The following is a 24789-nucleotide window of genomic DNA, read 5'->3' as shown; positions in this document are numbered from 1 at the left end:
TTCAGGTCAGTCAAAGAGCAAATCAATGCTCTTTAATACCAGCTGAGGAGATACAAACACGTGGGAAGAGGGAGGAAAGGACTGGTCCTGAAGAAGGTTGTGTGAGAATCAGATGGTAAACTGACTGTAAAAATCATAATTGTCACAACAACTGCAATTAGCAGTTAATCCTAATTCTTTAGTCTCATTGTTAGAGTAATACTTCCTGCATTTTCATTAGTTCCATAGGTCATTAATATCTATTTTCCATGAGTTATGCTGTTTGACTAATGCCATATGTGTTGGCTGGTATCACATTGACATCAAGCACTCCCCATTTGTAAAAATGCCTTCCATACTATATCTGTTTAGATATTTAAAAGGTTAATATTTAGTTCCATTTGCAATGCTGACCTAGCAAGAAAGAAATTAATTTGGCATTACAGCAGTAACATCAATTTCCCATGTAACTTTAGTAATGCATTTACTGGAAAGAGATTAATATCAATTCCATAAATCATTCACGTGCTTTTTCCGGAGTTTGAGACATCTGAGTAATGTCATATATGTTAACTGATAGCACTCTGTGCATGCTACATCCATTAATCTATGCCTAGTGTCATCATTAAAACACACCAAAAAATTAAAATCAATCTTTTGCTCTTACTTTTTTCTGACTTTTAACTTGCAATAGTCCAAAGGTATTGATACTCTGATAGAGTATCACTGCTCTGAACTGGGTACAGACATGTCCAGAAATGGGAAACATTTGCTAAATTATCCCTACTGGCAGCAATAACCACTTCATGCCTTCCTTTGAAATGTGGCATAAATTACTGTCAAAAAATAAGGAAATAACTAAAATGTTTCATTAATCAGACACACCTTGAAGCCCCAAAAGCAGGCTGAAAACAGACATCATTACTGAAATAACACAAAGACTTTCATTCCTTTGTTTTTACCTCACAGATGAGCATCCTTGTAGAAGTGAAAGACAAAACAGTTCCACCTTAGTGATTCTAGATATACATGAGAGATTATAATACAGGAAATTTAGAATATCAACTAGTTTTTGCTCCAAAACACAGTTTGGCCTACTACTGAAAGTGTTTGCACTGGAAGAAAGTATCCTTACACAGCTTCTGCACTTTCTATTTCTACTGAGGTGCCATTATGACACTTGCCTGTATTGCTTTATTCCTCTTCTAGGATATCATCACAGTGCTACTGAAATCAGGGGGAAAAAGGGTTTTTCTGTTCATTTAATCACAAACACACAGAGGGTCAGATTGTTTAATAATTTTGTAAGCACATTACAATTCTATGTCAGATGGCAAAAATGCAACTATTTCCTAGGTTGGATTTCAGTTTTTCTTTGAGCACAATACTTAACAGTATCATCATCTGTGTTGTCTTAGTTTTCATTTTTAAATTTTTACAAACAAAAATATCCATTTCAGAAAATGCTTTGCGAATCAAATTTTACAATATTTTACTAATCACAACTCAGATTAATCACCCCTAATTTTAGCTGTCTAAAGTTACATGTCAAGTCTTAACAACTGGGACAGGAGCAGCCCCAAAGGGCAATCCATCCTCTTTTATCTGTGCTTTTGTTCAGAAGATATCTTTCATGGTAAAGCTCAATGGCCTATTTCACGCCTCTAAGTGGTTACAATGAGATCAGCGGAATTACAATCACTTATTGCAATTTTGAGTGTTGTGCAAAGTGTTTTATAAGTACATTATCCTATTTTTGAAATATAGAAGGATATTTAAAACCTTAACAAAAATGATACAAGGGTACTTCTCAGTCATATGAGATCTCTTAATACATCGTAAGTTTTAACTTTTTCCAACTGATTAGTATCATTTGCAATCCGTCAGCACTGAATTTTTTTATCAGGTTTCTAACGCAAAATATTTTACAAACCTGATGCAGGAAAAGACAAACTAATGTTTGTGAATCATTTTCATTGCAAGGTGGTGGTACAGCAGTTAACATAATTTGAGGCTTACAGTAATTGAGATTGAATCTAAAATTTTACAAAACTTTAATTACAATCTTTTGAACATAAACCACAATACAGAAATTACCCAATCATAACATTTCTTCATAAAAAAAAAGAATTCATCCAAAGGATAGAAGATTTAATGACTCTTGGCGGAGTTCCACTTTTTGGTTGAAATGAGAATAAAAGCAGACAGCAGCTTCATTTCTAATTTCAAGAAACACAGTATTTTTTAACAGTTAAACAGCATTATATTTGATTAACAAGCCAAAATATATATTTTCAAAGCCTTATTAAAAGCCCCTGTATTTAACAGTGTAAATGCTGAGATTTACAAACCTCTGTCAGCCAACGCTGCTCCTTCAATTCTCAAAAGTAATTATAAAACAAGCAATTTGAGCCACAAGCAGCAGAAACTGTCGAGCTTGGGGTTTTTAACCACGCTCACAACACACCACAGTCTGCAGGCTGACTCCAGCTCCCTGCCATATTCCCTGTCCATCCCAGGCCAGGCAGGACTGGGGCGCAGCCCTGAGCATGCCAGAGCCAACAACCAACCCATCCCTGGGGACTGCAGCCCAGTGACACCGGGCAAAAGGAACATTTGAACTTCCCCAGCATTTTTCTGCAGCAAAGCCACACCAGGCAGTGTCAGCCCAAGTTTTTCATCTGCCAGTTCTCTTCATGGGGAGCCAAGGGAGGCAAAAGCTGGAGAACAACCAGAGCCCACCTCTGTGATGGAGCCAGGAAGGCAACTGGAGGCTACACCCTGCAAACAGCCTTGGCACAATGAGAAAAAAGGTGGGGCTTTTTAAGAGCTGAGTAATTCAGTTTATGTTTTCTTTGTTCACATTGCAAAATATATAGAAAAAAGCTTCTCATGCATCATGTTAAATTCATTAAAAATTGGTGACCTCATGCAGAAGCAAAGTTATTGCAGATATGTAAGTGCCCAGAAAAACAACTGGGTTCCAGCTCTGGAGGTATCATCTCCAAAAACATCTCTTCCAGTTAAAATGACTAGGCAGATAAAACAGCTCTTAGCCACAATATAGAATAGGCTGCTGACTTAATGGATGCCATCAGAAATCACAAGCACTAAGGCAACACAAGACAGTAGGGGCAGCTGGCTAAACTAGAATTTGAAGTCATTCAGATAAAATGTCTGAAATACCAACTCACCTTGAGTATGAAATGCCAGATTCTTTGAGGAACATGTTCATATCAAAATCTGGGCTCTCCTTAATCAGGAAGGGCTTCTTTGCATAGCAGAAATTTATAATCCTTTTACCCAGAGGACTATATTGTGCAAAATTCCCATTTTGACAAAACAGTGGGTGGGATGAGAAGTAAACATTTGTACAGTTGTGCATTGCTGCTAAACTGAAACTGTGTTAATAATTTAATGCATTAATGAATATTAGGAAACAGAATTACAACTGACCAAATGTATATATTTCAGATGTATATATTTAAATTTGTACTGTGCATAGGTAGCTGTGCTTCCATTTTTCCCTGAAACTAACTGATGTTTCTTATGAAAACTGAAATTATCCAAAAAAGTATGGTGTGGTATGCAAGAAATCTGAATTTTTATCAGTTTCTTTCATGCTAATGATAAATCAATGTAAAAAGTTTCTTTTGGCTGTATAGATTCTTAAATATTAATAAAGATAACAAGGAAGATTACAGGCAGAACATTAACTCTGGGAACTTGAACTATGGGAAACACAAATTCCTCACATACTTGCAAGTTGATAATTCTCCATCTTCTTTACTCCTCTGTCAGTTATTATGATTAATATGATAAAGGGCTGAGGCACCTTTCTTCATTTTCAGTAATTGCATTTATTTCACAGCAATGATTTTTTTCCCTAGTAATAGATTCATTAAGGGTAAGTAAAGTGCAAGGTACCAGCTGCACTGGTTTAGCTCCTTGAGAAAAGGACCTGGACAGTATAAGGGTTCACAAGTTTTATAGAAGTCAACAGTACCATGCTATTGTGAAAAAGATTGGACTGTCACATTGCAGAAGTAAATGGATTGCAAGGCATGTAATGAAATAAACTCTACATAGGATTGGCACCAGCTTATCTGGGTATCATGCTCACCTTGGACCACTGCCAATCAAGAAAGGCAGAAAACAGCTGGAGATAGGCCAGAGGAAATAAAAACAGCTGGAGATAGGCCAGAGGAAATAAAGAATGAGAGAAAATTTGGAAAATGTGAGCACTAAGGAACCATTGAAAAAAATAGCAGTTATTTAACCTGAGGAGGGAAAGGCCAAGGAAAGATATGATAGCAGCTTTCCATTAAGTCAAAGAAAAAAGGAATAATCTGCTTTCTGTGCCTATAGGACTGGACAAGAATTAATGCCTTTTTTGTAAGAACATTTCTACATAAAAAGAAAATGTTTCTTATATTGAGCAAATTGCAGTGTTAGAATGGATTGCTGCTTTCTCATTGAAACTTACTGAAAGTCTCTGAAAAAGATAAATATCTGTCAGAAGCGGCAAAAATAGTTTATTTTGCCTCTCAACAACAGAATGGACTAAAAAGAAATCCCAGTGCCCAATTCTATTTTTTATGATTTTTTGAAAGCATGGCACTTCAAAACAGCAAGCTGGACATTGGTTTTCAGACTACATAAAAACACACCTCTGTCTCAAACAAATTCATACTTTTCAATGTTATTTAATACAATAATGATAGCAATTACAAAAATGAAACCACATTAAATAGCATTTCGTCTGCATATATTAATATTTTTTCCTGATTTCTACAAGTTTAACACCCCTTCTCTATTCTGAAATCTGTTTACTTCCATTTCTACAACATAAAAAAGTCATCGAAAAATAGGTATTTTCTTTCTATCAACCAGACCTTTCAAGAAAGCAGAGAATTCAACCAAAAAAAAAGAAAAGCCACTTACAGAATTACATTTAACACAACTTCTATTTTAGAACCATAGACTGACTGGGGTTGGAAGGGATCATAAATATAATTTTGTTCCAACCCCCCTGCCTGGGGCAGAGCCACCTTCCACTAGACCAGGGTGCTCAGAGCCCCATCCAACCTGGCCTTGAACACTTCCAGGGATGGGGCAGCCACAGCTTCTCTGGGCAGCCTGTGCCAGAGCCCCACTGTAAACAACTTCTTCCCCACACCTCAATCTCAGTTTAACCCCTTTCTCCCTGCCCTGTCCCCACAGGCCTTGGGAAAAGTCTTTCTCCACCTTTTTTATAGGCCCCCTTCACATACTGAGAGGCTGCAAAAGCCTCCTCAGAGCCTTCTCTCCTCCAGGCCAGGCAAGCCCAGTATTCCCAGCCTGTGTCCATAGGAAAGGTGCCCCAGCCCCTGGAGCATCCTCGCGGCCTCCTCGGGGCCCCTCCAGCAGGTTCCTGTATTTCTTCTTGTGGGGACCCCAGGGCTGGGGGCAGTACTGCAGGTGGGGTCAGTTTTACCATCTGTTCCTTGAAAAAGGCCATTTCAATAGGATATTATATTTAAGGTGGTACTCAAAGAGCATCAAAACAATCTTACAAATGTTGTATCCTACTATGTGGACAACAGGGTAGGATAGATTTCATTGTTAACAACAATTTCACAAGTTATCCAAGATCAGTTAATTTGCTTTGACCAGTAAAGGTACTCTAAGCAATTACTTGGCTGACATAGAACAAAAGATTAAGTGAATTTACATATGAAGTGTGCACAATATTACTCTCACTCTTGCTAATACATTGTCATCATGAGAAAGTAAATGAAGGTATTAATTTCATTCACACTTGTGTTTTGGAAGTGTCTGAATATGCAAAGCAACATCCCAGCCTCATCATGCTACAATGTAAATAAATACAGTTTTTCAAATAGCACCTGCTTCCATCATATTCTATTATTACCAAAGTATGTAAAGTATGAACATTACCTTTGAACAGAATAAACATTTTAATTTAAAAATATAATTAATTCCATTGTTCAAAAACTGGAATTAAACCATCATGCAATGACTCACAATACTTCACAAATAATTTGATGACTGCTACTGATCTTTTTCATTGCAGAGAAGTTTAGCACAATAAAGTAAATTTCCCAGCTTGGCCATGATTCATTTCTTAAGCTGTTTTCTGATACAAAAATGCAAAAACCTCACATAACTATTATAAAATAGCACTCAAAGTATGTTTAAAAATACAGAACTATTGTCTGAACCTCCAGAGACACACCTTAAAAAAATACTCTTTATTATTCACTGCATTATTTGCACTTTTTACATAATGTAATCACAGGATTTAAATAACTCAATTTAATATTTATCCAGGAACTGGCAGCCAGTATTCTACCCTGAGGGATGTAACTCTTTATAAAAAGCTCATTTTACAAGACACTGGAGCAGTTTTGGCATTACCATCACCTCTCACATAAACCATGCAGAAAACTATAGTTTATCCTGCCAAATGCCTTTTCTACATATGGTGTTTAACAGTGCTCTGTAGGTCTGAAAGCCAGTAATAATAGATTTAAGCTAAAAATCTGGTAGCACACATGTATGTAACACAAAAATTTAAACAATGCTACATTTTCATGGATATATTTACCTACATAGCCCACATGCATATAAGCAATTAAAATGACTCTTTAAATTAATATGCTAACTATAACTCCTGTAAAAACACTTTCAGTTTCCAGTGGCTTCCTAAAGTTTAATTCTCCTATTGACGTCAGAGGCAGAACTTCCATTAACCTCAGCAATATAGGATCAGGCCACAGGAAACCCAAAGTAATATATTTAAAGACAGCACATACTGACTTTCAAAATTCTCTAATTAGGCAAGGATGGGCTTGGCACTTTACTGGGTTAACTGCCCCAGTAAACTTCTAAATTAAATTTTTAAATAGCACATTTTAAATACTACATCATAAATACATAAATACTACCACATAAATAATGACAGAATAAAATCCTGTTATGTGTCCACATGTGGTTAAAGATGGACCTGATGATATTTTTATTGTAGGCAACAGCAAACCTCAAAACCTTTTTGACATTTGAAGACTGACTTGAAGTCAAACTGTGACTGAAGGGAATCAGCTGAATTTGTTAAGCAGTATTTAATTTAAGTCTTCTTTATAATTAAGACACTTCATAAAAAGATGAGTGATGGAGTTAAAAATGTTAATATATTGACAACTGGGTAACATAATGCTGAAAATACTCACCACTTTCAAAGCAGGCGTCAAATATAAGATGTCCTTTTTTGGGCTGTCCACAGTAACCAGCTGGGAGAACAATGTACTTGCTCACGTTCCCTGCTATGATATCATCACTTCCCATGGCGCTGCCTGTTGCAGTAGAAGTGAAAAAAAAACCCATGAGCATAAAACAAAATATATTTAATATATAAAAACCAGTAGAAGGCTACTTCCCCACGCATTTCTACATAAAATAAATTTTTCACCATTTAACATCTGCATCAGTAAATTAATTCTTTCTTTTCAAAATGTATATAAGAATTTTGATATAATCATGGCATAATCTGTTAAAGCCTCTCTAAGGGACAAACCACCCAGTCTGGTTTCTGGCATGTTTATACCTGTGGCTGAGCCTCTCATAAGCATTAGTCTGATATTCAGCTGGATCTACTTCTTTCAACAGGAATTCTCCAGCTCTAGATCCTGCTGGATTCCCTGGAATTGAACTCCTCATCACAACCCTCAGAAGCATCTTCCTCTCTATCAGCATTAATGGGATCTTCTTTCTCTATCCTGCTGCCTACTTTCATGCATCTTAAATGAACTTAGAACCTTTGAGACTGTTCAGCCCCACTCATACCTGAAATTTTAGAATTATTAGAAGGAAGAGACATACACCCATAGAGCCATGTGACTATCTGAGCCCTCCTTGTTAGGAAACAAAACTCAGAAAAAGAACCCGAATAATTATATTTTTTAATGGGACATTATTTCATGGTAAAATATAGACGGACATATTTCCAAACAATGGCATGATTTTTGTCAAAATACATCAGTACTGAATACACTGAAAGCTTTATCCTTATGGTAAAATTATAATAACAAATTGCAGCCTGCAAAATATTTGTTTCCGAATAGGGATTGAAGAACACTAATTTTTTTTTCCATTTGAGATATGTACAATAAAGCAAGCCAATAATTGTATATTATATCATACATTTATATTATAGTGTAAGAAACACTCAGCATTTTCTTCACTACTTACAGCTTGGACAAGAAATATTTAACAATAGAAAAACTATCTTCTGTATTATAGAAAATGAAGAAATGGTATGGCTTTAAGTGCAGAAGGCATGTGATGGGATAATGGGATGATAATATCTTATTTCACTCTGATAAATAGGGCTACTAAGGCTTCTAGAAATAGCCTTTTGGTCTGTACTGATTTTTTTGACATTTAAATGGGTTATGGGGGATGATAAATGTGACATAAAGCTCAATTTGTTTTATTTTTATATTGAAAACTATTTCACACAAATGTTACAAGCAATTCATATTGTCCCTGAATGAGGAAAACAGCTTATTAATTAAAAGTGACCTTTCCATACATAAAAGTATTCCAGCTCTTGAGGCAAAACACCTTAGCTGAGGTAACAAATTATATCAATGTATTAGTGACACCATAGTTAAAGGGTCTGTCAGGCTTTCTATCATATACCCATATTTTCACAGGTACATAAATCCCACATTAAAAAATATGCAAATCCAGGTCAATATCTGGCATATGAATCCCCAGTCTTCCCCAGGAAGAAATTTGGAGTTTACTCTCTTTGGGAAGTACTACAACAGAATAAACAGAATTTAGACCTTTTCTTACTTTATCATAATCTAGAATTGGAGATATTTAATAATGTATGATAGTATTTTTTAGCAAAATTATTATTTGTAACCTCTGGGTTATTTGTTTTAGACTGAATAATTACCCACAGACAGCAATCTGTGGCATCTAAATTGTTTTCTTTAAGTGTATAATTGATACTTAGGATGTTTTAACTGGATGTTTTTTACCAGCCTGCTGATACAATTTGCTTAAAGCCTGGGAACACTGGAGGCAAACTGAGGCCTGGATGGGGCATCTGTGAATCTGCATGGCTGTGATCCTGTCCCTTGATGAAATTCACCCCTCTGCATTGAGCAAGCTGCAGTGCAGAGCAGCAGCCAGAGGAAAACCTTTCCTCAGTTTCACCTGAGTTGGATCAATGCATCCCTCTTGCAGTTAAGATTAGTCAAGTTGGTCATTTGCAATCAAACATTGTGGAGTTAAGGATACAAAGAAAAAATAGTGGAAAACCTGCAAATCACCATGAGTGCCTAAGCTGCCAGGGACCAAAGTGAAAGAATGGGAGGCAGGGAGTCACCTGAATAGAGCTGTTTGGAGACTGGACTCCTCTTGGTAAATGTTCCTTTTGAGTCTCAGCTAAAAGTAACAGACCTCTTAGAAATTGTAGACGATAACTAGGCAAAAGCTGAAGAAACTAGAAAGGATTACATTCATAGCACTGCCACCATAAGACAGTGAAGAACAAGCAGGCAGAAGAGAGAGTTACATCTCCCTGGCAATTTAGAAAATCTGCCAATGGAGACTTTACACAATGCAGAAGGAAGCTGTCAAGTAACTGTGTCCCAGCAAAAAGTTTCCATCTGCTCCTCCTGACCTAATGTAGCCCTCCAGGAATGAGAATAAAATCATCAAATAGCCTGCAATTCATAGTCATTTAACAATATTACTCTCCTAGCATGTTCTTTATTCCACAGCAATTAGAATATTCTGAACGCACTGTTGCTATATTTTGGGTTATATTATCTTTAATGTCTAAACATGCAAAACTGCTGTCTTTGAACTTCACATTATTCAGCAGCACAACAGCACCACGTCCCTTCTGGCATGTTCTCCTTGGGTGATAAAGGAAAGGCCAGAGCACTGCCTGAGAAGGAGCCTGTGTGAGTCCATGATAAACCATGGCTTCACGCCTGGGTGCTCAGCAGATGCAGAGAGCAGTGCTGGGAACACATCACCACCCTCAGATGGAGAGAGCAGCTACCCTGGGCTCCTCTGGCCAATACTGAGATCCTGTCCTCACAACTGGGGAGCCCTCAGCAGATTTTCCTGCCTGGAGGCAAAGATGTATGACAGAACCTTGTGGGGAAGGGAAATCGCTCTTCAATCTGAAACAAACTGAAAGGGAAAAAAGAGAATTAACTGAAGTACATCCTGCACATTCCACTTAAGGAGACCAGATTCTCCTTTGAAAAAAAGGTTAGAAAAGACAAGCAAAGGCAAAACCGAGCAAAGAAATTGTCTCAGAATGTAGTTCTTATTTTGTCAATTATTTTTCTTATGGGTCGTAAGACACATAGCTATTTTATTCTAATTCTTCATAGCTTAAACTCCAGGAGGCTCCAGCAAATCCCTAGGATTTACTTTTACTGCAGTATTAAACTTTAATGGTAATTTTCTATCAGGTATAAAATCTGTGGGTGCCTGAAATCTCTGTAAGTATATAAGGCTTTAAAATAAAACCTGGGCAGAGTCTTCTGGTATCTGCATTCATCACTATTGTCATTGTGGATATATTTCACATCAAACTAGTGAAAATGAATAGAATCAGTTCCAGGAGACTGGGATGGGGAGGGAGAGTTTGGAAATTTCCAGTTTCTTTGCCCTTCTTAAATTCAAAGGGCAAAGCCAACTTTTTTTTTTTTCTTTTTCATTTAGGAAAAGATGAAATCAGTATTTGCTACAATAAACATCATGCAAATTTAAGTACATTTTCTTTAAACACTGTAGTTTCCAGAGGAAGGTATCTCTTTAGAAAGTAACAGGGACTCTGGATTGGGTAAACAACAAGCCCGGCTTCTAGAAGTGCCAAACACGAAAACCCAGGGAGTAAGCAGCCAGCAGCTACCCTCATGCGACATTAGGCAGGAGAGCACAGCTACATTAAAACAGACATGGAAAAATATAGTGGGAATTTGCCTGGAAAACCTGCATCTTTCTTCTAATCATGCTGCCTAACAATGACAGCCAATTAGAAAGGTGAGGTAACACAAAAACCTACAACAACCGCAAGGAAACTTTGTGGAAGTCTTTCTTTAATTACAAATGTCATCAAGATACCCTGCATTCTCTTATGAGATCTTTATTTTAGAATAAAATTAGAATACATTTTGCTGCTGGAAACATCTATGGTATAAAGATCTAATAGCCAGATCCCTATCATCCAGGGGCTAGGAGAAGTTTCCAGGTATCTTAGATAAGTTCCATCAGCCTTGAGCAGTACTGTTAATAGAAACCCACACAAAGAAGTGAATCTGAACTCTCAGTACAGTTTGCAATGAAAAAAATTAATTCAGATGACCAACAGCAACTCCTATTAGCTCCAAAAGTCTCCAGATGAACACTGCTCAACTCACGTTTTGGCTAAGCAGCACTAATGGAAGTTATGCCAGCAACAGTGTCTGCTCCACAAACCTGAATACAATGTCATTTTAGCAAAATTCTTTCAAATTATAGCATTTAGTACAAGTCCACAGTCTCAACAGCTAATCATGTTCTCTTATTCTTTGACTTTTTTTTTTTTTAATAAAAGCTTTTGTATCATTGTCCCTTGGCTTCAGAAACACTGATATTCAGGAAGACAAGCTATTTCTGCTATGAATTCTGAATGCTCTGTAGCCATTCTAAAAATCCTACAGGCAGCAGCAGTCAGGAACTTGGAATTCCAGCTCCATTTACTTAAAAATGCTAAGAAAAAGAAGAAAACACAACTGTCATTTTGATCTTCACAGCCATGTATCCTGAAGCAAGGCTTGGGCATGACCCAGAGAATCTAAACATGCTGCAGAGTGCTGTCAATCTGAAATGTACTTAAATCACAGGCACTGTGATCTGAAAAGAAAGGGGAAAAATATATTTAGACTACAAATCCCAGGGTTTGAGACAATACCCGGCATGGCAGCAGCCACACCTGCTGCCTCACACTGGGGTACTGCGCCCATTCTGTCACCATTACCTATTTCAAAAGTCCAGCGAGGAAAACATTGGTTACCACAAGAAGGCATTGTCATATAGCTTGGTCTAGTTCTAAAAAATGGTAACGTTGTGTTGTCATTTAAAAACCAAATTTGAGATAAAGCAGCTTTGCAGCAATTGTCTCTTCAATTACTTTCCTCCTACAGTTTGACCAACAGACTGCTTGTCAAGTCTGTCTCCAAACTGTGAGATGATATTCATATTTAAGAAAACAAGCAAAGATGAACTGTAGTTTAGCAGAGATTATCAGGCAAATTCTGAGATTTGTACAGATTCACAGGTTCTGAAAGTAGTCAGTAGAAATAAACTGCCATCTTAGTGCCAGGGACTTGAAAGAGCTTGACAATATTACCTTTCAACTTTCCTAACATGACTCCTTAGCTAATCCACCATTAATTTTTATTTTGGGTTAGAAACATAAGTAGATCTAAATACCTCGTGCCTCTTTAGCTGCACAGACCCAAATTCCTTTACTCTAGCAGAGGGTGTGGAATTGGTGTCTGAGGCAAAGCTCAGGGTGGAAAATCTTGTTCTTATGTGCCTATGAAAGGCCCAGTGGCACCACCCTTTGCCTGCAACACACTGAGCAGCCCAGGGCAAGTAGGGACAAAAAGGTACACGAGGTGCTTAGCTCAAAACAAAGCACTGACCACCAGGCTGGTCAAGTGTGAAAAGGTGATGAGAAATCCCCACTACATGGTCCTTTCAAAAAGACCAGATCCACAACTATCAATCCAAGGTCAATTATAGCTGCTATCCAAAATCCACTGAGGAACATTCAACTGGAGATATTTGGCAGACAGATACTGCTCTGCCCAATGACCACATTCCCAGGGGCTAGCATTGTCTTATGAGTTTATAGAAAAAAGAAGAAAAGTCAGCTTGTGTGGAGTTGCACTTATTTCATATGTGATATTTGTTTCCAATCTTCAACCTAAAAGCTTTACTTCAAGACTACTCATTTATTATCTCAGTGTGGGCTATCCCCAAGGATATACCTTTCTGTTAGAGACAAATGGCAATGAAATTTTTTGTATCACTTCAGTGAAATCCAAAGTGTCCAAGAAGGTATGAACAGATTTTTCTACTGAAAATTTTAAAAAGCAATTAATGCTTTGAACTCAGCAAGCAAAAAAAAAATCCATTACTCTTTTTACTGCACTCATAAGCTCTAAACTTAAATTCTATCACAAATAAAAAAATAATGAAAATACAGTTGTATTAAATACATAAACTGAAAAGATGTTTATTTAAAAACATTGTAAGGATCGGTGGATTTCATTATATATAGATTTATTTTTAACAAGTATTTGGTATCTTGATAACATCAAAGGTATCACATGATGCAACAGTTGCTATAGTAGCAATACTTAAGTAAAAAGAACACATCAAACAAAAGCATAAAACATATAAACAGTAAACAAAATTATAGTACATAATATGCAACACCAGCTAGCAGAAAAAAGAGAAGATAATAGCTATTGAGTTGAACTAGTCCTCAGAGTTGCATCCACAAAAAATTATCAGCAAGTCCACCCTTTCTGGGAAATAAGGGATGGCTCAGAGAATTAGCTCTGCATGTGAATGAGAGGAGATGCTGAAACACCAGCAAAGAGTACCCAGGAATTCAAGTTCTGGGTCAAGAAAAAAAAAATTTGGGGATGTTCCTACCATTCCAGGGGAAAATCTGTGTCTAGGGATTCTGAGGCAGGAAAAGAAATGAAAAGTTAAAGCCAATCCCTTGTGTGGTACCACAGAACTTTGAGAAGTGAAACTCTTCCATAGCATCCCATATATTTCTGAAATTTGTATGCAACTGATTTCCCAAAGACAAGGAGGGCGTGTGACCTGCAAAAAATACTGAGTCAAGCAGGCAGGCAATTGCAGGGTTTGGAATTGTAGTGGAGGAAATTTCAGGTAAGGGCAAAACCTGATATTACTCACAAAACTGGAAAAAGATGGTAGTGGTTGAAGTTACTCACAGTATTTGCTGATACCATCCTAAAATGCTATAAATATTTCCCATGCTATTTAATACTGAAACAAATCAGCTTTTATATACCTGAGTTTGTGTTATATGTGAGGGAGCATAGAAGTGGAAGGAAAGGGAGAGATTCATGGATATATGCTGTGTATACATCCATAAATACTCCTGGATAATATGTATATACCCATGCTTCAGCTGCCCTGGGTGTGAGGCACTGATTTAACAAAAGCACAGTCTTGTTTAAACTTGACAGCATAACTGGAAGAAGTCATGAAAAAATAAATTTCTAAACGAAAGATAACTCACATTGAGCCAAGCTAAATGTAAATAAAGCATCTTAGATGTAGCAACCAATGCAGTGACCCCGACCCAAGATGATATAGCCTTTAGTGACTAACAAAGTTTAATCTCTCCAAGTTAACAACTTTGTGTGTTTCCTTGCTTGGGGGACAACTGATTCTCAGCCGGGAAACTGAAAAAGACTCAATAGGTAATAAATATTCTTGATATAACAGAGAAGTAGGTTGATTTCAGCTTTTGCAAAAGGCCAAGGCTTTATTTCTTGTCCTAGTTTTCAGATTCCTCAGCCCTGACTATCACATTCAAAATGTTTGTCCACAAAAGACATCTCTTAAAAATACCAGGTATGAAGTACTATGGAAATCTTTCAAGAATATCAGCAAGGTCAAGTATGGAACTTATAAACAACACTTTTTCTGCTTATGAAAATTAGCCTGCTCATGCCAAATTCCTAGCACTTTTCATGGCTTACTATGTCTGCTGATTGAACAGGAACTTTCCAAATTTATGTTTAAAGAGATGTCTATACCATAGAATTTATGTTTAAAGAGAAGTCTATGCCATAGTGTGGAAGCATGAGGTTATCTGCTGAATCCCAGGAAGGCCAAAGGCAGACAGCATGGCTGTGATGCTGAGCTAGCAAGCTGGATCATGGACATTATTCCAGGGTTAGCACTGAGGGAATACAGCTGTGCTTTCTAATTTGGATAGGGCTTTTATCTCATTCTCAGCTATTCTTCACAAGCAATCAGCCTGGTGAGCCTCAACACAGGTCAGCTGTGGCACTACACCAAACCAACTATTAACAGCTATTTAAATTTTTTCATACCTAAAGTGCAACTACTGTAAATTTCTTGCAGATGCACATGTCCAAATTTTTTTTAAATATTTGATTATCACTAATTCAAGTGTTCAGATTTCAATTCAATTTCTGACTCAACCATTAACATTATTATGGTGGTAATGAATCTTTATCCATGGGAAACTGGGCCATCCATGAGGGCTCCAGGGCAGGCAGAAAATCCTGTGGGGAAACACATCAGCAGCTTTGCACAGCACCATCTCTCTGTTCAAGACCTTGTATTTCCCAAGTGACTGGAACAAAGGTGGTCACTGCAGCTGCTTGGGCTTCCATCCCGAGTGTGGTAAATGAAACCTGGGCAACCTCAGCGCATGGACAGTTTCCATCCTGGTTATTACACACCACTCCTGTATTCTTCTTTGGGTTAAACTGCTGTTTCCCTTGGCTCTTGCTTCCTATTCGCCTGTTGTTTAGGGATGTAGGGATGTCTTCTGCCAGTTAACTTAAGCCAGCAGTAGTTTCAGCCACAGTTTCTTCACTTTTGAGTTACATTCTTTTCACTATTTCATATTTAAAATAATTTGGGGATTTTAGTACTACTTCTGAAATAATTTGTTCCCCCAGGTTGCTGAAATCAATTACATGATTAATTACTGCCATAGTTATAATTACTCACTGAAACAACTCCTTTAACTTCTTTGTTTAGAACAGCATTTATCCCTACTTTCCAAAAGCCCATTCCAAAAAGTAGCATTTTAAACTATTGAGAATTTCTTTGATCCAAGCATTGCCCACTCACATTCCCTTTATTTAAAAACATAATCTAGTATTTCATTCCAAACAATTTGATCATTGCAGCTTTATTTTATTCACGAAGCACCGTATGGCAAAAAAAATTTAAATATTCTTTCAGAATTTCCATTTTCTAACATAAAAAATGTCAGCAAAAACAAACGATCTATTAACTGTCTTGCATCAGCAACATAACAGGAATAAAACTACAGAGAACACTACTAACTAATACAGCATATTCAGCAGTTTTTTTAACTAAGCAAATACTAAGTTGATACAATATTTATGGGAATATGAAATGCATACAAAATACTTCAAATATTCAGAACACAAGCCAAAAATTCCACCTTCAAGAAGGCTTACACAGAGAAAGCTCTGAGATCAAATTACTGTTTATTTGTACCGCTCAGAAATAAAATAACCAGCAGATATAGTGGTATTGTGCCTAGTTACAAAACATCTGCTGCTCTGGAGCACCACAGGCTTTGGGTGTAGGTAAGTAGTACAGAGCCAAGTTTATCTCACAATCCTATTTCACATGGACAGCTCCCATGAAATAATGCTGCTGCTTTTGGATTTGTATAGGTTATTTGAGGAATTTTTCATTAATCAAACACACCATACTACCTCATCTGCATTTTATATGCATGAAAACCTGATAGTCACTTGCCAGGCTTCCCAGCACTGAAGTTGTCTGTAATGGCAAAGTGCCTCTGCTGCTTATTGCAAATGAAAACACATCAGCAGAGCTGCAATGAATCCAAACGGGCTCCCTTTGCGATGGATTCCTGCTGCTCTGCTCTGGTGATTCACGGCAACTGATGTTCCACTTGCTTTAGTGGAGATTGAAATTCAACACATTTTTCAAGGTGCTTATGAAACAAAATGTAAAAGGAAAATCTTGCCAGTTTTCACTCATGATTGTGAGATCCACTGCTAAGTAAACAGCCCTGTGAATTAGTAGTTAAATGGAATCATTAGAGAGCTTATTAATCTAATAATAATAATAATTTAAGACAACTACTTTTTCTTCCATTCCCTTTTCTATGCTTGATTTTTGACATAATGCAACTATGAAATCAGCTAGTTTACCATTCTGAGAGAACAGGGATACATATGTATATTAGAAAATGTATGTATTAAAACATGGAAGTTTTAGTCTCAAACGTTAACACATTACTTATCCTAAAATAGAACCAGTCATGAAAAGCTTTTACTATACACAAATACATCAAATTCATTGCCAAACATTTGCAGGATGAGAGCCCTAGATTTAATACTGAAGTTCACATTCTGAGCTTGAGAGTCTGCGACAAAATGAAATGGAAGTCATTATTATTTTGGTAGAGCAGTTTTCCAAACCATTTCAACATACAAGTAGTAAAATGACTTCAAGAAACTTATGTAAAAATCCAAAGTTAACAAATACAGTACTTCTTAAATGGCAGCCTTGGCCTCTGTGGCAAAGTCAAGAAAATTAGTTGTGGGGACAATGTGACAAGGAAGCTGGGATATGGGATACATTGATGTGTACACATAACCAAGTTCAATTAATTGTAAATTGGTTTACCTCTATTATAGATTAATGGCAGACACAGCTTGAGCCCAGAAGAACTCATTATCTCAGGTACAGTGCAATCTAAACATGGCAATTCTGCATCAAGGCTCTGCCAACAACCTTCGGGGATCACTTGAGAAATCTAAGCTGGTTTCTACAGATTCCCATCTGTAGTTCTGGAAAAGGACAGCACAATCAATCCTCCAGAAACAAGAGTGATGGAGCCTGATGCACACTCAGGTGGTTGGGCTGGAGCTGCTCTGCATCAGCAGCAGTGCTGTGAGCAAAGCAGCACGGCTGCATCTCAGTGACATCAGCAGGAAACAGCTGCACAAACTCCCCTCCGTGTCCTCCAGCACCTCCTTTATCCAGGGGCTGCTGCTTTCTGTTACCACGTTATCTGACATCTTCATTAAAAAAAACTTTTAAAAAGGTAACAATGACTATTTAGCCATTTCCTTCTGTCCCTAAGCAGGAGCTGTGGAGGAAAGAGGAGGAAGGAACATTTCCCAGTGTAGACAAGTTGTTCAGCCCTCCTGTGGCAGCTGACAGCTACTCTGTGAGGGGTCCCACCTGGAGGGTGGGCTGGTGCTGCATATCTCAGTGTCCCAGTCCTGGTAGTGGCCCCATGTGGAGATCAAGCTGGTTCCTTTGTAACACAGGGACACGACTCTAAAAACCTATTTTATTCAGCATTAAATCTACATAGCTCCACCTCCAAAACCAGAAAAGCTATGTAGGCCACATAAATGCATTCTGAGGTTGATCTGGTCTTTTGCATGAGACTTTAGCCTGCCAAAAGTAGTGACAGCCACACTAAAGAAACTTGCAGAAACTTCTGTTTTATAAATTTCAGTATAAAACCTATTAAAATTCTCAATGTGTCTCATTTTACTTTTTACAAATTCAAAAGCCTCCTCTCACAAGTGCTAGTAATTAATAGGGTGCTTTGAACTTCACTGAAAGAAAAAACGTTGGGAGGCTTGAGGTAAGTAACTTTTCAAAGCTTTGATTATTCGTCAAAGAAAAAGATGTATGAAATATGGCTAGGAAATGGTAAACCATTCAAAAATGGCAACTGGAACATCCAACACATTCCTGTTTCTTTCTTTTTCTGAAATTATATCTTCTGGCTGTATAAAGCCTTCATTAGTATTTCTCAGGTCTCCTTATATGGCAAATTATGTAACAAAAATATGATCAAAGCTTTAAGTACCAAATATACATTAGCAGCTCTTCTTCAATGAATTTTTCTAGTGGGGATTTTTTTTCCACTGGATAACTGAAAAACGTTGGAAATTACTTGAATAGCAGCCTACTGGCAACAGAGTCTAATGATCACTAGAATACCTTTCTGCAGCAACTAGAGTTAATTTCTGTATAGAACTTCAACGAATATTTCACCTTACACAGTTTAAACTGAAATAGTTAATAGTCTTACAAAGGGCCTCAGATTTACTAAGAAACCTTTCTCTAATGTCCCCTGGACTTCCAACTGCTCTGGCCGAAATGCACCAATGCAATCAGTAAGTTCTGGCAAATGTCTTTATTGAACAAAACCCATTTTAGATTTGTTTACAAATCTATCCTGCAGCATTTTATAAACAACTGCAAACAGCTCTTTCTGCTGTGTGAACATCTGCAAGGCTGGGCCCAGTCCCCACACAGTTTGGCAGTGACGTTTGAAGTCTCCTCGTGTTGATAGGAGGATACAGTGGGCAGATCCCTTCCAGCACGAAGGCTGCAGTGTCTTTACCCAAGCACTGGAATCCTGCTATGCTCACACGTTAGTTGTGTACATTACAAAATAAGCTCTGTTGTTTGTATACACTTTAAAATTCACAAATCATTTAGGAAAAGTTAATTCAATTGAAGAAATTAGGTTTACCTGGAGAATCAGAAGTACCGCTGATGTACAGTGTTATTTTAATGACCAAGATTAAGTACTATTGTTAAAGTAATTAGCAAATCTCTCCTATTTTAAATTTCCTCATGATAAAGCTAGTGAATTAGTTATCAAAAAAGCCTATATTTAAAGACAAATCAATTATTTTCTTATTTAGTTTGGCTTTTTTATTTAATAATTAAGGCCACTGAAAAGAAAGCAGTTATGTGTTTGATACTGGAATGTTGTCATACCACATGTGATTAAATATTTTTAAAAGAATAACTATTCTTTTTTGAAAGAATAATGAAAAGCCATCTTCAAAACAATCCAGCTCAGCACAATCATATTGAAATCAATTATAAAACACTGCAGCATTTACACAGCTGTTCTATTGGGCCCTTCACATGCAGATCTCTAAAATAATGAGCTGAACACCAATTGTTTTAGGAACACTAATTACTACACAAACTTCGGGTGGGGCTTAAGCATTCAACAGAGGTTTGCAGATTTCCTCCCTGAAGCCAGGTCACAGCACTGCTGTGAACACTTTGAAAATTCCAACCATTCTTAACATGAAATGTGACTCAACACCACTCTGCAAGGTACCGACTGTGTACCTTGTGTAAATAAACATTAAAAACTCCACATTCAGCTGGGAAGCCTGTTTATTCTGATAACCAGGATTTTTGGTCTGAAGACATTTATTTATATCCTGTCCAGTACTGTGAGTACATGCCTTTCCTTGCTTTCACTATGATTTCAGTGATGATGACACAATGAAACACCAGAAATACTAATATCCACAAAATGACTAGCAATTGTGGAATAACACATATTAGAACTGTCAATCCAGGCTAATATGCAGTTGCCTCAGATGGAAAACTATTACAGAACTCAGAGATAACCTGCACCCTTTGATCATTCAGGTCTCCAGATGCAAGTCCTCTGAAGGAATACAGATGCCTTGAACAGAAACCTGGGGAGAATGAGATAACTAGTGAAATTCTAAACTGGAAAACACTTTTATCTGGTTCATGGGTCAAAAACTTCAGCAAATATAGGCATTCTGTACTCACTATGATCTACTCTAAACCTTCCTCAGAGAAGCTAAAATGTCCTCTTTGCTGCAGAACTGGAAAAATAACATTCATCTGGTTTTGATGAAACTCAACTAAACTGGTTCTTTTCCTCTCTCCTGCGTCTTCCAGAGGTTTATGACAGCAAGGTCAGCTGAGCAGAACAATTGGAAATCAAACCAAGAAGCTCCTGAGAGTAACTAACTGCACTCAATCGTTTTCATCCTCCTGCAAACTTCATTTGTGAAGATTTACGTTGCTTTTAAGTTGGATCCCCAGTCTGAGACATGAAGGTTTCAGCCTGGAAAACCAAACAGGAGGCATACAAATTCAGAGTTTACTGCAAAAAGCTGATTTAAACACTTTCAAGAAAGCAGGTAGGACTAAGGAGCCAACTACAATGATAAAATGATTAATTCAGAGTAAAGAAAGCTGATTTGCAGCACTCTAACCAAACATCAGAATACTGTTTTAATGGATTAGAGTAGATGTCTGCCTAGTCCAGTGAGAATAGCAGCAGAATAAGAACTCTATACTAGACAGGTGTGAGATAATCTACCTGCCATATTAAGTCTCAATTTTACTTGAAATTGCACTGAAACCATGATGTAGAGAACAATGCTGGGCCTAACAGTAGACTAAAAGCTGATGGAAATCCCTCTCCTGAAATGCTTCATCCAATTCTGGGTGTCCTAATCCCCTTCCCCAATTTAAAAAAAAATTTAAAAGGTTAAAAATTTGCAAAACAGAAACAAAAATCTTCTGCAGGGAAAAAGAATGGAATATGAAAATGTTTATATATAGGGAAAGAGTACAAATAATTACCAGTATAAAACAGATTAAGATATTTACTTCTCTATAACAGGAAGAGGTACTAATAAAACTGAGAGAAAAAATTCTTGCTTTATAAAAATATGTATTTTCCGTAAAGTACAATTAATTTACAAAAAGTCTTGACACTGTATTTTCAAATCTAAGAGTTTAGAGAGGTCATAAGCATCCTAGATGTGCATAATTCCCTGTCAGATAACCTTTAGGAAGAAACCTAATTTTTATAATCCCTTATCTTTAAATGCACACTGTATTTTTTCTGCCATCAACTCTTGTCAAACCTGGGTTCTGAACTAAATCAGTAAAGAATGGTCCATCACAGCAATCTGTGTTGCTATAAACCATGAATAAGTTACCATCCATTTCTCTGTAACACAGTTTCCTTATGCAAAAATTGCAAATATCAGTATTTCAAGATGAGAAGATGAGATGATGAGAGTTATTACTTGTGTTTTCTGATCCTTGATGAAAAAAATGTTGTTGCTGTTAAAAAAATAAAACAAAACAAAACAAAACAAAAACCATCCAGCAAGTATAACATACTCATACTGGCTAAATTGATTTATATGGTTTGAACACTGTTCAGTCCTTCTGTAATGGCTTCATTCCCCTTGCATTTGTGCAAAATGCAGGTTCCAGAGCTACATTCCTGTATCTCCTAAAGACTGCTCAAGATCTCACACGTGATGAAGACACACTAAGCAGTGAGGATGCAGCAGGAACATTCCCCAGTTATGTGTTCAACAACAGTGTCAGCGTCAGCCAGAAGTAAAGGGGAGGAAAAAAGAGATTCTTTGAGGGATTTGCCATGGAAAGAACCTGCCTGTCGACTTAGTGTCAGCTGACAATCAGAAAAAATTCAAAACATCCCAACTTTTTTTCTCACAGTCTACTTTCCATGACCTTTCTTAAAAGGGGGTCAAGATCACAAGCTTGCTTCCTTTCCTCTGAGGGTTTTGGGTCTTTTCCCTATCTTTGTGTTTATTTGCATTTTTAATTCCCTATCTGGCTTCTCCAAAACAGAAGGACCTGCAAATTAAACTTGCAAAGTGGCCAGACATGGATCATATAACTCAAGCAGACATGGACCAGGACATGCAACTAGACATGAATTTGGCACAAGCTGGATCACAACATTTATGAGAAAATCATTGGTTAGTCAGCTGCAGTGGTCAGAAGGGGGGAAAGTTCTGGGCAAGGCTGAAATTAAAAAGCAAATACTGCGACACTGTAGTTTAAGCAATACAGCAGAGAATACAATGTAAATTAATCTGGAAGTAGTATGAAATTTACATCCCATGTTGAAGTTACTGACAAGGGCACAGGTACAGGGGGTAGGCAGGAAAGCTGACAAAGTCCAATGGCCACCAGAGATCTGTTCCCCAATTCACAGCTCAGGCAGAGCTGATCACCTGCATTGGCAGTGTTGCAGAGTGCAGAGGATGAAAATAATCACCTGCTCCATGGACAAGTTCAACACACAATAAACTTCACAGTGTTTTTCCATGGGTTCATAAACAGTATGGCTGAACACGGGGAGTTCAAGAACCATATGGACAATCCATATAGATGCAGACTCTGTAGTATCATTTCCCAGAACACAACAGCATTTGACATACTTGTCCCTTTTTTTCATCTTAAATGGACTAAAAATCCAAGATCAGTTCTATGGGTAATGCATATTTATTTGCAGCCACTTCTGAGGCTGAAAAGCAGTGGTGCAGCAGCTAACACAGCAGGCTGGGAAAATAAACTCCTGGTTCAGGAACCCAGATAATTTATGTATGGTACTCCGGGAGATTAAATATTCAGGAATACTGTCATCTTTGTTCCATCTTCCAAATGTTGGTATCTCTATTTTTCATAATATATTTTGAGGGCTTTCGTTTTCACGTGGACTGGAAAAGACCTTAACTGTGTTTTGTTACAACAGGAAAGACCCCTGTACCCAGAGGGTCCTTATCACTTATGAGGAGATACAAAGCTTCAGTTTCCCAGACAAACTTATCTCACATACACAGGTAAAGCCATTGTTAATACATCCTGAATAGGAAGAATAACATTTGGCACCTTAAAGAAATTTTCAGTAACAGTGTAAGGGAGGGGAGCTGTCAGGTGTGCCGCTCGCTGTCCCACTGCAGCCTCGGGGTACTCTACACCTCCCAGACAGGTCAAGGAGCACCTGTAGGTCAACCCGCAAGCTACCAGCCTTGTGCTGCAGTTTCAGTCCTAGACCTGTGTCTTCACGTATTATTTTTTCATGCTAATTCACGCAGGCGGTCGTTCCTTGTGTAAGGGGAGCTCCTCTGCACCGCCGGTCTGCTCTGCTCTTCGCCACCGCCACCTTTGCCCCTGCGCGGGAGGATGGGGCAGGCTGCGGGAGGATGGGGCAGGCTTCGGGAGGATGGAGCAGGGTGTGGGACGATGGGGATGGGGCAGGGTGCAGGCTGCCCCACCATCAGCCTCCTCCTCTGCCCCGCCGGGGCTCGGCCCCGCAGCGCCGGCCGGGTGAGCCGGCCTGTGGCCCTCACACCTTCCACGCCACAGCGGGTCAGTCCCGCTCAGGCAGGCCTGGAACGAGGCGGGCTCTTCCCTCTCTACCTGCCTGAAAGGAGCTTTCCCCACGACCACCTTGTCCCTGGGAAGACTCTCCTCATCCCCCAGGGGAAGGGGCTTTGCCCTTAGTCACAGCTCCTCGGGCAGGAGCTTCTGCGGCGGTCCCTTCACCACCTCAGTGCCCTCGGCCAGAGGTGCTCCCCCCCGTCTCCCCCAGGAGAAGGGCTCCGTCTCCGCACTCCGCTGCGAGCCGGGCCCCCTCTACCGCCAGAAGCCCCTGGAGAAGGGGGGCTTCCCCTCTCCCCCCGCCCAGGCGCCTGCGGCTGGCACTGACCCGTCTCTGCCGTCCTGCTCCTCTCCGCCATATTTGTTGTCATCCCGCCACCCCCCCCAACGCCGCCCGGCCGTCGCCATGGCAACGCGCGTCAGCGCCATGGGGGAGCCCCGCGCTCCCCCCCCCCCGACATGGCGGCGGGGCTGACGGCCCTCCCCGGGGACAGCCTGCTCGGGGACAGCCTTCCCTGCGAGCGGCTTCCCGGGCTCATCCTGCCCGGAGTGAGCCTTTCCCGGGAGCGCCTGCCCGGGAACAGCCTGCGCGGGAAGCAGCGTCCGCTTCCATCCTCGGCCAGCCCGGCGGCCGCCGCGGTGGTGGCGGGCGGGGCGTGAGGGGAGCAGCGGCAGCCGCCCGCCCCTCACGCAGCACGGCTCCCTCCCGCACGGCCGCGCCCGCTCCACCCCGCCCCGCCTCCCTCGGACGCTGTTTACCGGCGCAGCTCGGACGGGGAAAGGAGGGCTCGTTTTGTGCTCCCTGGTGGCTGCCCGCCACTTCGGCAGTTGCCGTCACCGCGCCCCGGAGGACGGAGCTGTGCCGGTAGCGGAGCTCCTCCCGGGGCTCCTGCCTGCCCGTGGGAGTCGGTGTGGGCCTGAGGTGCGCATAGGGCG

At 39.2% G+C, this 24789-nt stretch overlaps 1 protein-coding gene across 1 annotated transcript in view; it reads right to left on the bottom strand.

Moving 5' to 3' along the window:
- Positions 1-24220, bottom strand: part of LOC115906105 (BEN domain-containing protein 5) — a 560702-nt gene extending 536482 nt beyond the window's left edge. The window contains exons 1-2 of the mRNA XM_030953001.1: positions 24182-24220; positions 7212-7334 (exon numbers count right to left, since the gene is read on the bottom strand). Coding sequence (XP_030808861.1) covers positions 7212-7334; positions 24182-24212 — 154 coding nt within the window. The 5' untranslated portion in view covers positions 24213-24220. The remainder of the gene's footprint in view (positions 1-7211; positions 7335-24181) is intronic.
- Between the last annotated feature and the right edge of the window lie 569 nt (positions 24221-24789).

The sequence above is a fragment of the Camarhynchus parvulus genome, chromosome 8 (assembly GCF_901933205.1).
Source record: "Camarhynchus parvulus chromosome 8, STF_HiC, whole genome shotgun sequence".
Taxonomy (NCBI): Eukaryota; Metazoa; Chordata; class Aves; order Passeriformes; family Thraupidae; genus Camarhynchus; species Camarhynchus parvulus.
This window is presented reverse-complemented; position numbering and strand designations above follow the sequence as displayed.